This window comes from Pseudophryne corroboree, chromosome 3 (assembly GCF_028390025.1).
Source record: "Pseudophryne corroboree isolate aPseCor3 chromosome 3, aPseCor3.hap2, whole genome shotgun sequence".
In the NCBI taxonomy this organism is placed as follows: Eukaryota; Metazoa; Chordata; class Amphibia; order Anura; family Myobatrachidae; genus Pseudophryne; species Pseudophryne corroboree.
In genome coordinates, this window is record NC_086446.1 from 194266608 (window position 1) to 194283240 (window position 16633).

The 16633-nt window shown below is 41.4% G+C and overlaps 1 protein-coding gene across 4 annotated transcripts in view; it reads left to right on the forward strand.

The window, feature by feature from the left end:
* The window catches only part of LOC135055101 (pulmonary surfactant-associated protein D-like), a 455316-nt gene that overhangs the window by 71017 nt on the left and 367666 nt on the right, over positions 1-16633 (forward strand). For 2 of the 4 annotated variants that reach the window (XM_063958749.1, XM_063958748.1), the window contains exons 5-6: positions 2066-2146; positions 3651-4240. The exons of 1 other annotated variant lie outside the window; for it this stretch is intronic. In XM_063958749.1, the coding sequence (XP_063814819.1) occupies positions 2066-2146; positions 3651-4036 (467 nt within the window). In that variant the 3' untranslated portion in view covers positions 4037-4240. Of the gene's footprint in view, positions 1-2065; positions 2147-3650; positions 4241-16633 lie in introns of those variants that run through there. One more of the 4 variants, XM_063958751.1, reaches the window with a different exon arrangement.

Here is a 16633-nt window from a genome sequence, read left to right on the forward strand (position 1 = left end):
CGTAGAGTGGCCGGGAATCCCAATTAGTGCACCGCATCCCCTCGCATGGCACGCTTCGCTCGCCGCAGATTACCATTCCAATCGTAGTCCACGTGGATCGTTAAGTATGAAAAAGTTCCAAAACAGAAAAAAATTGTGAAAAACTCATGTCGACCTTTTTCCATGTCGACCTTGTTCATGTCGACCTTTTGCCCATGTCAACATTTTGTCCATGTCGACTAAGGTGTGTTGACCTATTGGCATCGACCTAAGGTGTGTCGACCTTTTTGTTGTTGACCTGGAGTCCGGATACCCTTAAATTGGAGTGAATCTTATTACTTAAAAAATTACTTACTGTAATATAAACTAAGCTATATCCAGATAAGCAACCATTTGAGTTTTGGCCATTTCTACCTCCACTGAAAATCAGTATTCTTTCTGATCCTAATAATATAGTGCTCCTCCATTTGAGCCAATCTGAGACTCAAACTACAGTAAATTATTATATTGTTTACAAATACAGTACCAATCCTTATATGTGCTAAGGGACATAATAAGCGTGAAACAGCCAAGGCACATTTTTTACTGTTTATTTTGGATACTGGTATTGTGTATTTACATTGGAAAGTAAGTACTGTGACAACTATAGTTAATCAAGTATAATATGAATAAATATAAAGGGAATACACAGGTATAGATAACTTATTTTCTGCTCTCTATAACTAATTGAATAAAATATAGATTGAGGTACACATAGAAGGGGTATTCAACTGTTTAAAAAGTCAGTTGGGTGTCTGTTTTTTCCTGTCTAATAGATAGGAAAAAACAGACACCCAACCGACTTTTCATACATTTGAATTCCCCCATAGTGTCAAATTCTTATTTTAATAATCACATTGTTTCCTACTTTTTTCATTTTGTTCAAGATTTTATGTATGTTTGTCTTGTATGTCTGTGTTGTCCCAACAAACATTTTAATACTATTTAAGAAATTTACATTATTGAAAAGTTATATTATTACATTACTGATAAAACTGTTTATGATAGCAACCCATGACATTTACACAAATTCCAGATACTGACTAATATTATAATGGGGCCCGGCCAATTTATATTCACGATGAATGCCCACAGCCTGTTCTTAACAGTATATAGTATATCCCACCTAGCCTATTTAAATTAATTACTGATTTTACCTTTTACTCTATTAAACATAAAATCACTATTTAGGGCCCTACACACTGGCCGATTTTTTGAAAGATATGAACGATCTCGTTCATAAATGAACGAGAACTCGTTCATATCTTTCAGTGTGGAGACTCCTGCGATGAACGATGCGCGGCCCCGCGCTGGTCAATCATCGCTGGTCAATCTAGCGGGTCGCTCACTTCACCGTTGTGTGAAGTGAGCGGCTCCCCGTCGGCTTTCCCCCTCGCTCAGCACATCGCGCTGTGCTGAGCGGGGAGAGAGATGTGTGCTGAGCGGTCTGTGTTAAGATCGCTCAGCACACATCTCTCCCGTGAGTACCCCCCTTAACTCTGCATACTTTATGTACATGTTGTGTACATGTTACAAGGTTCAGTCCCATAGTATAGCTTATCACACATAAAAACACAGCAATATTCAGAAAACTCTCACTAGTGAGATACATGATGTTTAAGGCCAATACATTTCTATTACCCATTTATTTCAGTGGCGCTTTTAAATGTAACAAACACAACCTGCAACTAGTAGTCTTGTGATGTTTTATTGTAGGAAGCTTGGTAGTATAAGTAGGCTTTCTATAATAACCCTTAATCAGGGACAACTGAGAATAACACAGGTTCTGTGGCTAATTAAAACTAGGTAAAATGCAGGCTTCAATTTAGCCAGCCACAGGACCTGTTTACATCACAGATACACTTGATTACAGTGATATTATGGCAACCTTAAGTATATGTATGGTTTTTTCCTTTATAATGGGATATATTGACTGTTAAGCTTCCACATTGTTCCAAGTGTCCAGAGTTTTGACTATTACAAATATGCAGACTTTTTCAAATAATAATAAAATGAGAAAACTATTAATCCAGATCATTTTCTGCAGATGACATTGCTAAGGAACAATTAAAAGTATTTGAGAGTCAATTGCAGATACTTCAAGCAAACCTTAATAAGTATAATAAAAGTAAGACCTGTATTATTTGTTTTCTATTCCTTACTCTGTCTCTGTAATACATCTCTTAATTACTAATTGTGTTAATTACTGAGATAAAGTTACTGTAGGAATACAGATGGAGCCATGCTCATCTGAGGCGGCTCCATCGTAAACGAGCACTCCTGGCGTGACTAGGTGATCTGTCCGCATAGTCAAACCAGGAGTGCACAGAGATGCTCCCATTCAGAGCGTCTCTGTCCAGGCGCGCGGACAGAGACGCTCTCCATTTGTCTCTGTCCGGGCGCGCGCCCAGGTGGATGGGGACGCCCTTGGCGATAGGCGTGCCCGGGCGGGCACGCCTAGTCACAGATGGAGCCACGACTAGCATGGCTCCATCTGTATAACAATGACATATTTACATATACTGCATTAGAATACACAGATGCTAGGACAAAGGTACTCAAACGCGGGCCTCAAGACACTTCAACAGTCCAGGTTTTAGGTATATCCATGGCTCAGCACAGATGGTTAAATTAAATTGACTGCAGAGCTACTTAAGTCACCTGTGGCCAAGCATGGATAAACTTAAAACCTGGACTGTTGGGGTGCCTTCAGGATCGCGTTTGAGAACCTCTGTCCTATGATATTGGTATTCCACTTAACAATGACTTAAGTTATTAAAAAAAAGGAATGTGCATTCCAGAAGAGTTAACAATGGCCCTAATTTTACAGTGGGTATAAAGCAAAACAGAGCAAATAAAGGCCCCGCATATATCAGCAATCACACAAAAAACAATCTGCAGATTCTGAGATTTTTCATAGATTTAAAGATTCCTCAATCCACCAATCTGCACCCATTTATTACAGATATTTTTCAGTGATTTGCAGATATTTTTCAGCAAATACAAATCTGCCAATCTTGAAAGGCTCATCAGTTTACTAGAATAGGTCTGGAAATCAGCTGATTGTACCATACACTAGCAATTTACAGTCCCAATTGATCTGTGAAATCCACCATGTTGGACAACCTGATTTAACAGTCTCAATCAATTTTTGGTCTGAATCCACGATCTGTGAACCCCATACATTGCAGACTTACTTGCACTATCACCTGCAAAACAGCAAATTGCCCCAATCGATTGCTGATGTATGGGGCCTTTATGGTGCACATAGTCAAACCATGTAGCAGTTCAAGGGAAGCATTTATCATTTTTGCATGCAGGGTAAATACTGTCAGTTTTTCGCATGCAGCCCACAAATACTGGGCAGCTTTACTTTTAGATTGCAATTTTGATTTGAGTTTGGACACACCCCCTCCAAACGTAGATCTCCCTGTACATGTTACATCTGCCCCACCTGCATTGCAATATGGTTTTATCAAGGTGCAGTTACAGTCTATACTCCCATCTCAGAATCAATCTCATTGTGTTGAGTCCCTTTACTGAATCAACTGGCAACTTGACTAGCCAACACCAGCATAGGAATAGATTTCCAGTGTAATAAGTTTGATTTACCTTTTTTTCATCTATTTCAGTTCTGCTCTTCCATGGAGCTATACAATCTGGTGATAAATTGTTTGTAACCAATGGTCTGAAAGAAAGTTTTGAAAATGCTCAGTGGATCTGCAAAGAATCTGGTGGTAGTCTAGCAGCTCCAAAAAATGCAGCAGAAAACAGTGCTGTGCAGAAGGTACTCCTCTCCAAGGGGGAGTCAAACAGAGCTTTCCTAGGCATATCAGATATGCAAGTAGAAGGGACATTCTTATACCTGACGGGAAACAAAGTCACGTTTACTAACTGGAACCCTGGGGAGCCAAACAACGACAAAGACACTGAAGACTGTACAGAAATACAAGATAATGGCAAATGGAATGATATTCCATGCATTCTGCCACGACTAGTTATTTGTGAATTCCAGTAGAACTACTTACAGACAACTCATTTCATAACATGTTACTATTTGTATGTATGAGACTCTATAATTTTCTTTTTTATTTCTCATCTACAGTATATGTTCAGCTCTATAACAACAAATTTATAAAATAGAAAAAGTAATAAAATAACATTATTTTATTCCATATATGTGTTTACCACACTTGTTTTGTTAGTAAACTGATAATTCTAAGTTTTGTCTGTTTGTTATATTTATATAGATTTCCTGTTTTTTTAAATAATTTAGTATGAAGAGATAAAACTCTTAGGGGGATGTAGTTAAAAGTTGACAATCACAATGTAACATTCATAATGTTGACACCACAATGTTGACAGTTATGATGTTGACATTGTTAAAAAATTACAACAGACAACAGCTTATGGCCATTTGGTCGACAAGACTTAAGTTGACAGTCATTAAGTCAACCACTATAGGTCGACATGCATTAGGTCGACAGGGTCACTAGGCTGATATGGTGATTGGGTCGATATGTACTAGGGCAACATGGAAAAAGGTCAACATACATTTTTGCAAAAATTTTTTTTCCTTTTTTCATACTTTACGATCCACATGGACTACAATTGGGAATGGTAACCTGTGCCGAGAGCAACGGTAGTGGAGCGAGGCACCTTGCCCGAAGCATGGCGAGTGAAGCGAGCCATTCGAGGGGACACGGTGCACTAATTGGGTTTCCCTGTCACTTTACGAAGAAAACAACACCAAAAAAGGAAAAAATCTCATGTCGACAGTTTCCATGTCGACCTTGTTCATGTCAACCTAATGACCATGTCGACCTAGTGACCCTGTTGACATAATGCATATCGGCCAATAGCGGTTGACCTAATGACTGTCGACCTAAGTCTTGTTGACCAAATGACTCGTACCCCAGACAACATTTCGACATTCTCAAAATGTTGACATATGAAATATTGACATTGATAGAATTTTTACATATTGTATGGGTGGGGCTTCAGGCAGGTGAGTAAAGTTAGGCTGTGCAAGAAGGTTAAGTTAGGCTCTTGAGGGAGGATTAGGGGAAGGGATTAGGGTTATTGGAGCATATGGGAGGTTCAGAAGTCTGATCTAGAAATGACAGTCACATGACTGCCGGGATCCAGAAGATGCCACTAAAACCACTGCAGCCACCAGGAGAATGTTAGTCACCACTGGGCCACCAGGGATAATATGTCAATGTTTCATCAAGAGGTACACAATGAATATCGACATGTTCAACGTCAACACATTGACTGTCCCAAAGTTTTTATGTCAACAGGATGAATATCCACATTATGACTGTTGACATATCATACTCAATCCCTACTGAGGTCTTTCAAGCAGACATATAAGCAGAAGAGATAAGAAAAGTTATAAGTGCATTGAAGTCGTGCTCTGGGTAATGGAGTAATACATTTTTACTTTTATTTGTTAGTATTAAAATGAATAGACCATCAAAATATGATATAAACAATCAGTACATTTTGTTATGGTCCATTGTTATGTATTATCCTACTGTATAAATGATCTAAAGAGGAAATACAATAAGATCCTTACAGTACTACTTCAACTAATTAAAAAGTAGGTAGAAGGTCATCAGAGTGTGAACAGTAGAGACAGAGCTTTTCTCTCAGCCTTCATTTCCTTTGTTTGAAGGACAGTCAAGAGCATCCTAACTGCCTAGCTTCTTCCTCAGCTGGAGAGGGAGTAAGAATATGAGGAACTACAGTACAGTAGCTTGAACTACAGTAGCTTTAGACATTTTTTATTATACTGTACTTCTCCTGTGCTTAATCTCTGATATGTAGATCAACTTTATCACATAAAGAGATCATCTGATCAAGAAAGGTAGGTAAGTTTCTAGTTGCCAATTTATTCTTGATCCTGTCATAGTGACCTTGCCAAACCACTGCCATCATAGCTTTGTCATTCCATTGTTATTTCAGAATTGTCCAGAATTGGCTGACATACTTGTTATGAGTATAATATAGACAAAAAACAATTGCACAGGTTTCTCTCTCTCTCGTCGAAATCATGTATAATGGTCATGGAGAGGCGCTACCAACTACCATAAGGTACACGGTTGACCAAAAACAAAAGAAGTTAGCAACAAGGGGGGTCATTCTGAGTTGTTCGCTCATTGCCGATTTTCGCAACGGAGCGATTAAGGCAAAAATGCGCATGCGCATGGTACGCAGCGCGCATGCGCTAAGTATTTTAGCACAAAACTTAGTAGATTTACTCACGTCCGAATGATGAATTTTCATTGTTGAAGTGATAGGAGTGTGATTGACAGGAAGTGGGTGTTTCTGGGTGGAAACTAACCGTTTTCTGGGAGTGTGCGGAAAAACGCAGGCGTGCATGGATAAAACGCGGGAGTGTCTGGAGAAACGGGGGAGTGGCTGGCCGAACGCAGGGCGTGTTTGTGACGTCAAACTAGGAACGAAACGGGCTGAGCTGATCGCAGTGTAGGAGTAAGTCTCGAGCTACTCAGAAACTGCTAAGAATTATTTAATCGCAATTCTGCTAATCTTTCGTTCGCAATTCTGCTAAGCTAAGATACACTCCCAGAGGGCGGCGGCTTAGCGTGTGCAATGCTGCTAAAAGCAGCTAGCGAGTGAACAACTCGGAATGAGGGCCAAGGTGCACTAGTAAAGAATATGTTATATTTTTATATATACAGGTTGAGTATCCCATATCCAAATATTCCGAAATACGGAATATTCCGAAATACGGACTTTTTTGAGTGAGAGTGAGATAGTGAAACCTTTGTTTTTTGATGGCTCAATGTACACAAACTTTGTTTAATACACAAAGTTATTAAAAATATTGTATTAAATGACCTTCAGGCTGTGTGTATAAGGTGTATATGAAACATAAATGATTTGTGTGAATGTAGACACACTTTGTTTAATGCACAAAGTTATACAAAATATTGGCTAAAATTACCTTCAGGCTGTGTGTATAAGGTGTATATGTAACATAAATGCATTCTGTGCTTAGACTTGGGTCCCATCACCATGATATCTCATTATGTTATGCAATTATTCCAAAATACGGAAAAATCCCATATCCAAAATACCTCTGGTCCCAAGCATTTTGGATAAGGGATACTCAACCTGTAGTATTAAAATAATCCCAACAATAAATGAATCCATAAATTGGTGAAATTTATTTAAAATAAGGAATAGAAAATATTTATCTGCACATGGGGGGTAATTCTGAGTTGATCGCAGCAGCAACTTTGTTAGTAGTTGGGCAAAAGCATGTGCACTGCAGGGGGGGCAGATATAACATGTGCAGAGAGAGTTGGATTTGGGTGGGTTATTTTGTTTCTGTGCAGGGTAAATACTGGCTGCTTTATTTTTACACTGCAATTTAGATTGCAGATTGAACACAGCACACCCAAATCTAACTCTCTCTGCACATGTTACATCTGCCCCCCCCTGCAGTGCACATGGTTTTGGCCAACTGCTAACAAAGTTCCTGCTGCGATCAACTCAGAATTACCCCCATGATAATGATTGAAATCTAACCATTTATAAACAGTGTATAACACCTCTTATGGCTTCAAATTAAATGTTAATTAGCACTTTTTTCAGGGTGACCTTAATGATATAACTCATACATTAGTGATATACAGTACCTGCTATTTAGCCTCCAACTGCACCAACAGATAGCTCCTGAATTTTTAGATCTATTTCCTATTACTTATTTTAAATATATTTCACCATTTTATGGATTCTGTATGTATTTTAGGGATGTTATTAAATTAATATTACCTACTGTATATAAGTTGTGTTTTAAAATATTCTTGACTAGTGCACTGTGGGGATAATTCAGAGTTGATCGCAGCAGCAAATTTGTTAGCAGTTGGCCAAAACCATGGCCCTCATTCCGAGTTGTTCGCTCGCTAGCTACTTTTAGCAGCATTGCACACACTAGGCCCCCGCCATCTGGGAGTGTATCTTAGCATAGCGGAATTGGTAACAAAAGATTAGCAATTCTGCTATTAATAGCAGAATTGCTAATGAAAGATTAGCAATTCTGCCATTAAGTATTTCCTTGCAGTTACTGAGTAGCTCCAGACCTACTCCTAGATTGCGATCACCTCAGTCCATTTAGTTCCTAGTTTGACATCACAAACACGCTCTGCGTCCGTCCAGCCACTCCTCCATTTCTCCAGCCACTCCTGCGTTTTTACCTGGCACGCCTGCGTTTTTTAGCACACTCCCTGAAAACGGCCAGTTTCCGCCCAGAAACACCCACTTCCTGTCAATCACACTACGATCAGCAGTGCGATTGAAAAGCTTTGTTCGCCCGTGAGTAAAATAGCATAGTTTTGTGTAAATTTGCTTAGCGCGTGCGCCCTGCTGTGCATACGCATGCGCAGAACTGCCGGATTTTAGCCTGTTAGCAATTCTGCTAAAATTAGCAGCGAGCGAACAACTCAGAATGACCACCCATGTGCACTGCAGGGGGGCAGATATAACATGTGCAGAGAGTTAGATTTGGGTGTGGTGTGTTCAAACTGAAAATCTGAATTGCAGTGTAAAAATAAAGCAGCCAGTATATACCCTGCACAGAAACAAAATAACCCACCCAAATCTAACTCTCTCTGCAAATGTTATTTCTGCCCCCACTGCAGGGCACATGGTTTTGCCCATCTGCTAACAAATTTGCTGCTGCGATCAACTCTGAATTACCCCCTTGTTACTACCTTCTTTTGTTTTTGTTGGACCTGGAACTTGTCATGAGCAAAAAATATATGAGGCAGCGGAAATAGTGATTCTAAGATTGTCATAGATCTTGAACAGGTTGTCGGGAAATGGGAATGGTTATGTAGCATAGGGTAAGACATTTCTCACAAAGGTGATACTCATGCCAGTGTGGACCCAATGAGAAAGAAATAATGCACCCTACCTTAGTACAATCAGAGGGGAGACTTCCTGATATTAGCTCAAAGTGAATACTATATCAGGTCAAAATTATGTGATTAAAATCATAATTGGGTGGTGTTCGCAGCTGGATAGAGGTAGATGAAGTTAAGGGTAGATCAGACATTGTAGGGAAGGTAGTAGTTGGATTAACAAGTTTAACTTGCAGGGTGTCCATAAAAGTGGAAAGTTCTTGAATTAATCAGTTGTGCCTGATATACCTCTGGCTTTTCAAGTAGTCCAGCCAGAAATTGGAATGGATCCATCTTCTGACTCTGTTTCCCTGCAAAGTCCACACTTTTGGCCTGATATTACTATCACAGCTCAGGTATGGCCCTTCCTTACTCTGTTTGGAACAGCTAACTCTTGTATTCATCAAGAACTTGCCCAAGACATAATGGTCTTTACTGCAGAGAACTTTCAGGTTGCAACCCCCTAGCGCTGCACAGAGTGAGGCAGGTTAGGGAACTGAAAGGTGCAGAAACAACAAATGCTGCAGAAGAAGGGACTCTACGGGACAGAGTATGTAGATACTGAAGTAGTACTGCGTCTGAGTTCATAGTAATTTGAGATGTGCTGGTTGAAACAGTAAAGGTAGGAGAAAGTAGAATGTTGCAGTCTGATTGACCAACTACTTGAGAGGAACTTGAAAAAGTAGGAAATGCAGGAATAGGTACAATGGCCCTCATTCCGAGTTGATCGGTCGCAAGGCGAATTTAGCAGAGTTACACACGCTAAGCCGCCGCCTACTGGGAGTGAATCTTAGCTTCTTAAAATTGCGACCGATGTATTCGCAATATTGCGATTACTAACTACTTAGCAGTTTCAGAGTAGCTCCAGACTTACTCTGCCTGTGCGATCATTTCAGTGCTTGTCGTTCCTGGTTGACGTCACAAACACACCCAGCGTTCGCCCAGGCACTCCCACAGTTTCTCCGGCCACTCCTGCATTTTTTCCGGAAACGGTAGCGTTTTCAGCCACACGCCCCTGAAACGCCGTGTTTCCGCCCAGTAACACCCATTTCCTGTCAATCACATTACGTTCGCCGGAGCGAAGAAAAAGCCGTGAGTAAAAATACTTTCTTCATAGTAAAGTTACTTGGCGCAGTCGCAGTGCGAACTTTGCGCATGCGTACTAAGCGGATTTTCACTGCGATGCGATGAAAAATACCGAGCGAACAACTCGGAATGAGGGCCAATACTCACACATATTAAAAGATAGCAGTGCTAATAGTGAAGGATGAAAAGGTTAAACATTTAATAATAACAAACATACAACATTTAGGATAAAATTGGGTCACCAATTATCGGCTGCTCACTTTTAAAAAGCTGCAGTAATCGCAACGAAACACGTCAGCTGTCACCTGCTGGTCACTTATGCAAAGTTTTCTGCTGCTGTCTGTGGGACTGGACTAGTACTGGATCTTCTTTCAGCTTGCCAGAACTATCTTGGTGAACAGATTCGTTTATGGATGCCATACTTAACGCTTCATTCCATACCAAAGACACCGCAGTCTGGTGAGGACCGAGGACTTTGGACACCCTAACTGCATACAAGGGACTCCTACAAGGGAATACAGTATACCTCCAGTGGTGCATTTATGGTAATGATTATTTATTCGGACTGTGCCATCAGTTCATCATTAAATATCTGTACACCTATCTGCAGACCAATATATATTGAAAAGGAACGGACACTATAGAAATTGAGCAGCCAATAATTGGTGACCTACTGTAATTTTATCCTAAATGTCGTATGTTTGTTTTTATTAAATGTTTAACCTTTTCATCCTATCCATCTGGTTTTTAACAATCCTTCACTATTAGCGCTACTATCTTTTAATGTGTGTGGTTTTTGTGGTTAACAGGATTGACTAGCCCTGTTTATATAGCAGCAGCATTTGAACAACAACCCAATTTGCACCTGATTTTTTAACCTTGGTTGATACACTATTTACATAGGTACAGTACTGCTGATTTAATTAAGCAGTAAAAGGAGATTCACTTGAGGGACCAATGAATGCAGGTACTTGCTAAAGAGTAGAAAAATCACCAAGAACCTTCATCATCAATCCACAGAGAAATGAAGATCAGGCAATGCTGTAGAGACCAGGAAGGAATGAAATAGGCTGATTAATCATAAGTGTAACCTACCTGGCCAGTGACAAACATATGAGAGGAAATTGCAACATGGTGAACCCTGCAGGACAGAGGAGGGGAGCCAAGAACCTTCCAGAGCTAGTGAGGACCGAGGTCCAGCAGATTTGGAATTGCATGTCACTCATTCTGGTGGCTTGGTGGGTCATGCAATTGTGTAAGAAACCAATCAGAGGCATCCTTGTCAACCTCCTGTGTGCAACGCTCAAGTCCAGGTGGATGATGTCTGCTCGGACATGGTATATCTATTTTTTTATTGACTTATGAAGTTGTGATTCCAACACCAGTATATCTTATTTGTTGTAAAGCTTCATGACATGACCAGAATCTCACAAATGTCACTATGCAGTTTTAGGACCTGTGTATGTAAATCACTAAGCTGGGGGCCTGAACCATTTCATTAGGATAAGCTTGACCAGCAGACATGGGGTCTGTCTGAGACACAATAGAGTATGACATTTTCAGAAAAAAAGTGAAGCCCCAACATCCAGTAGATGAACTACTGTAGCATGGTTTTCCTCACATCTTTTGTTTATGAGTCCTTTTATCTTTCACCAATCTTGAGCTGGGAAGTAATAATACAGTATGTGACCTCAGATGGCACAGTGTGACTAAACGTTGATGAAAGCCATGTTCCCCATAGGTCAGTGGTTCCCAAACTCTCTGGAATCAGGGTGCCCTAGAATTGTTTTCACGGCACCTCCAGGACAAACGTTTCTTATTGAGAAACTTAGAAAGAAATATTAAATTAAGTAAATTGTGATTATATGTCATCTTTAGGTTAAATTGTATGGTGAGGGACAAGATTTGCTTCTGTTTGTCCACATATTTTTTGATTAGCAGCCACCAGCACTGGTTTTGCCAATTACATTAAACATAAATAATTTCAATTGGTCCTGGACCACCAATCCAAGGCACCCTTACAAGTGTCCCGAGGCACCCCAGGGTGCTTAGGCACACAGTTTGGGAACCACTGCCATAGGTTATGTTATAGTGGCATGATGACTAAGTGGCAGATTGCATTAAAGAATCATGGTGGATAGATGAAGGAGCTCATTCTCCAAACAGCTGTGACTGCACTGTAAGCTACCAAGTGACATGTATTCAGTGTGGATTTACAGAAACATGGAGACTAAGACTAAGTGGAAACTCTGCAAAGCTGCAGTAACATTATGTAGGTAGATAAGAGCAGTACTTGAAAGGGAACAGTCAGCAGTACATAAAGGCTTCATTAACTCGGGCAGATATTCCTACTCCCCAGTGTTAGGAATCTGTTCTGGTCATCTAGGACTATGTAATACTGGTAACCACCAGAGGAGGGCTTCTACCTAGTCTCAGCTCCTTTTGCTCTGGACAGATGACCTGCAAGGAATTAATCTGCTTCATCAGCTGCACCTGGTCTTTAGCTGTTCTAAGGCAGTTTGTGGAAATCCATTATTGTTTTGTCTTTGCCATGTAATGATGGAGCTTTGCTGCCTGTGTTGGACTTTCTGTGTTGACGTCTTATGTTATTACTTAATGTCTGTGTCAGAATGTTCATGTTTGCTCACGGTGCAATCTGGAACATTTGCCCAAGCATTGTTCCACAGCATTCAGCTCACTGTACCTGCATATTTCAATGGTAATTAACAAGTGTTTTAAATTCTATTTCAAATCTCCTGGAGACTTCTATTTCCCTGGTGACTGTGGGCCTAATTCAGACCTGATCAAAGATGTACTAAATTTAGCAAATCTACGATCAGCTTCCCTGACATGCGGGGGGGGGGGGACGACACCCAGCACAGGGCTAGTCCACCCCGCATGTCAGGCCCTACCCCGCCGCACAATCATAAAAAAATTGCCACTTTTGTACTTGAAGAGTAGCTCCCTAACAGCACAGTTCCTGTGTGCTGGCAGGGAGCTACTCGTCGAAGTCTGGGTTGCAGCGGCTGCGTGTGATGTCATGCAGCCACCATGGCCCGCCCCCCCGCATGGTCTGGGCACACCTGTGTTGCCCGGACTGCACCCCTAAAATGGTGGGCAAATGCTACCTACCCACACCCTCCCGCCCAGTGACCGCCTCTGCCTGTCAATCAGGCAGAGGCAATTGCAGGGCTGAGATGGCCATCGGCTGTCTGGCATGCGCCGGCGCATGCTCAGTTCAGACCTGATCGACTGCTGTGCGAAAACATACAGCAGCAATCAGGTCTGAATTAGGCCCTGTATTCTGTATTTATTTGTATACTCTGCAGCCTTCAAGGGGTTTGCTTAAAACTGAATTTAGAGAAGGGAAATGGAGGACATAATAGAAACTTTCAAATATATCAAGTCCAGGAGAGAAACATTGTTCAAGTGAAGAGAAGTATTAGAACACGAGGACATGCACTGAGACTGGAGGGAGGTTTAGGGGAAATTTGAGGAAAAAAAACTTCACAGAAAGTGTAGTGGACAAGTAGAATAGCCTCCCATCAGAGGTGGTATAGACTTAAGACAGTGGAGTAATTTAAACATGCATGGGATAGACATAAGGATATCCTTACAAAAAATGAAGGATCAAATAAGGTTTGAGGTAAAAATATGGTAAAAAAAAAAGGGGCAGACTAGATGGGTCAAGTGGTTCTCAACTGCTGTCAAATTCTATTTTTCTATGCGTCATAAGCGATTCTGGATCAGTATTTTGGTGTATGTACATTGTGAAACCATAAATTAGGAGACAGTGGCTGGTTATTGCATAAATAAATATTACTAGTTCAATGTCCATCAAATACTAATTAAGTGATGGACCTGGAAGTTCCAGTAAGAATACCCAGGGGGAAAGCCAGTGGAAGGTGGACCCTGCTGGAAGACTCTGGAACAGCCTTAGGGTTGGCTCAAGGAAAATTTATTAGTTTGAGCACTTCCATTCAGCTGTCAAAGCTACATTGGATCTGTAGAGCTACAGCCGCTAAGATAGGGGACACAGAATGGATGGAGAAGACAGCATTCCTATAGCAGTAGTGAGGTAAGTGTCACTGTGAGTCTAAGAGCAAGGAAAGTTGCAGGATATGCTGATAATCAAATAGCCTGGCTCTCCATTGATATTACTGGGTGGGAAATCCTTTTGTCTAATTCAGGTTGAATCACAAATCACAATTCAACCGGAATTATTGCAATCGCCCAGCGGGTGCATGCGCAGTGCCCATCCTGTGCATGCGCCCACACTTTCTGCGGGTACCCAGGGGGAGGACTTCCAGGGTGTAAACAGAGTGTTGTGGCATGAATGGGTGTGTGGCGGGGGCATGATCGCGGCATCTGCGTGATGTCACATGCAGCCACCACAATTAGGAATGTGGCGGTGGGCCTTCTGCGGGCGCAGCTAAGATGCGCCGGCAGGAGGCATCCTTAATTTCTGCTAGCAAGGAGAAATTGTGATGCGTTCGCAATTTCTGCTTGTTGAATGGGGGGAAGGGGGATGCTGCGGTCAGCATGCTGGGTGGCCTTGCCCTAAGATGGGCGGCTCCCAGCATGCTAACAAAAGAATGCAAATTGCATATGTAGCAGTGATGACACTGCATAACTGGGAAGACATGCAGACAACTATGGTAGAAAGTAACTGAACATAAGACTCCAGACATGAGAGGTGTCTGGCAATTATCATTCAGCAAGAAACTGGTGGCAAGGTGAGTAAAATGGGCATCCTGCAGGCAGATGTGTTACCAGGTGTGGTGACACCCGGTGCGCACCCCTGTTCTCGCTATAAAAAGGGGACATGGCCTTATATACAGGGGGCATGGCCTCACTGGGATCCCAGAATCGTCACTCTGGGGGCTTGACCAGCATCTCTGGAGATGCTGGGCTTCCCCCAGAGACAGTCTCCGTGCGCTGTCGGTTACTCTTCTGTGACAGGAGCCGGGTGGCCGCACCCACCTTGTGACTCCACTGCCTGCAGGTCCATAAGCATTGCTAATTTTGATTCTCCAGCAACATTATTGGAGGACGTCCTGAGGTGACCAGGACCATGACAGCAACAACATTTTTATAAAGGCTTAGTAGAAGTAGATGCAGCTGCATGTTTAAATAGTTGTAGAAAGAGTGATCCTAGGGCATACTGCAAATTAATAGCTCAATGGGGAGTGCACAATGCTAGGGACATGTTATTGGAGATTGCAAATGTAGGTTAAGGCACCCATACATCAGCAATCCATCAGGGAAATTTGGAGATTTGCAGATGAAATTGTAAATAAATCTGCAATGTATGGGGTTCACAAATTGCAGATTCCAACCAAAAGTGATTGGGATTGGTAAATCAGGTTGTCCAACGTGTTGGATCTCACAGATCAATTCGGTATGTAGATTGCTAGTTTATGGTATCAATCAGCAGAAATGCAGACTTTTTTTTAGTAAACTGATGATCCCTTCAAGATTGGCATGTCTGTATTTGCTGAAAATGGTATGCAAATAAATGGAATATATCTGTAATGTACTGTATGGGGCACATATATTGGCAAGCTGCTCAATCAGATTGTGATGTCACTCAGGTGCTAAAAGGGAGGGGTAATTCTGGGTAAGAGAAAAACATTTTGCTATCCATAATGCACAATGAGTGAGAAATAACACTACATAATAATCAGATAATACAGAGATCTTAGTTGCATATATCTGCAGATATAGGGTTAAGCCCCCAGGATGATTGGCAAGGCGTCTTTGTCACTGGGGGTCCCTAATACTAGGTGTGGGTCCAGGGTGCGGGACCCCATCATGTTGGCACAGGCCGGCCAGGTGAAAATTAGTAAGGGTTAATAAGAAGCACATAAGTGCTATGTAAGTGAGGTGTGATTAAAATAATACAAAAATATATACAATGTGATAGGAAAAAACATACTGTAAGTGTTAATAAAGTGTTAGGGTTTGCCAACCTGAAGCAGCCCAGCCGCACTAACACAGGGTAAATCACACCCCACACCCACCCCGTAAATAATTACACATATGTCTGGGTCTGAATGCCCAGTGTAAGGCCACATGATAATGGCTACTACAGCTTTACCTGGAGACACCCCTCTTAATGCAGACCCATCCATGCCTCTCTGAAATACAATGCACATTTATTGGTAAGCTGCTCAATCAGATTGTGATGTCACTCAGGTGCTAAAAGGGAGGGGTAATTCTGTGTAAGAGAAAAACATTTTGCTTTCCCTAATGCACACTGAGTGAGAAATAACACTACATAATAATCAGATAATACAGAGATCTTAGTTGCTAGGGGCTTTTCCAGGTAAGCTGGCTCTCAGAAGCTGTAGGAGCCAATATCATGTGGCCTTACACTGGGCTATTAGACCCAGACATATTTGTCATTATTTATGGGGTGGGTTTGGGGTGTGATTTTCCCTGTGTTAGTATGGCTGGGCTGCCTCAGGTTGGCACACCCTAACACTTTATTAACACTTATGTTTTTTCCTACCACATTGTATATATTTTTGTATTATTTTAATCACACCTCACTTACATAGCACTTATGTGCTTCTTATAAACCCTTACTAATT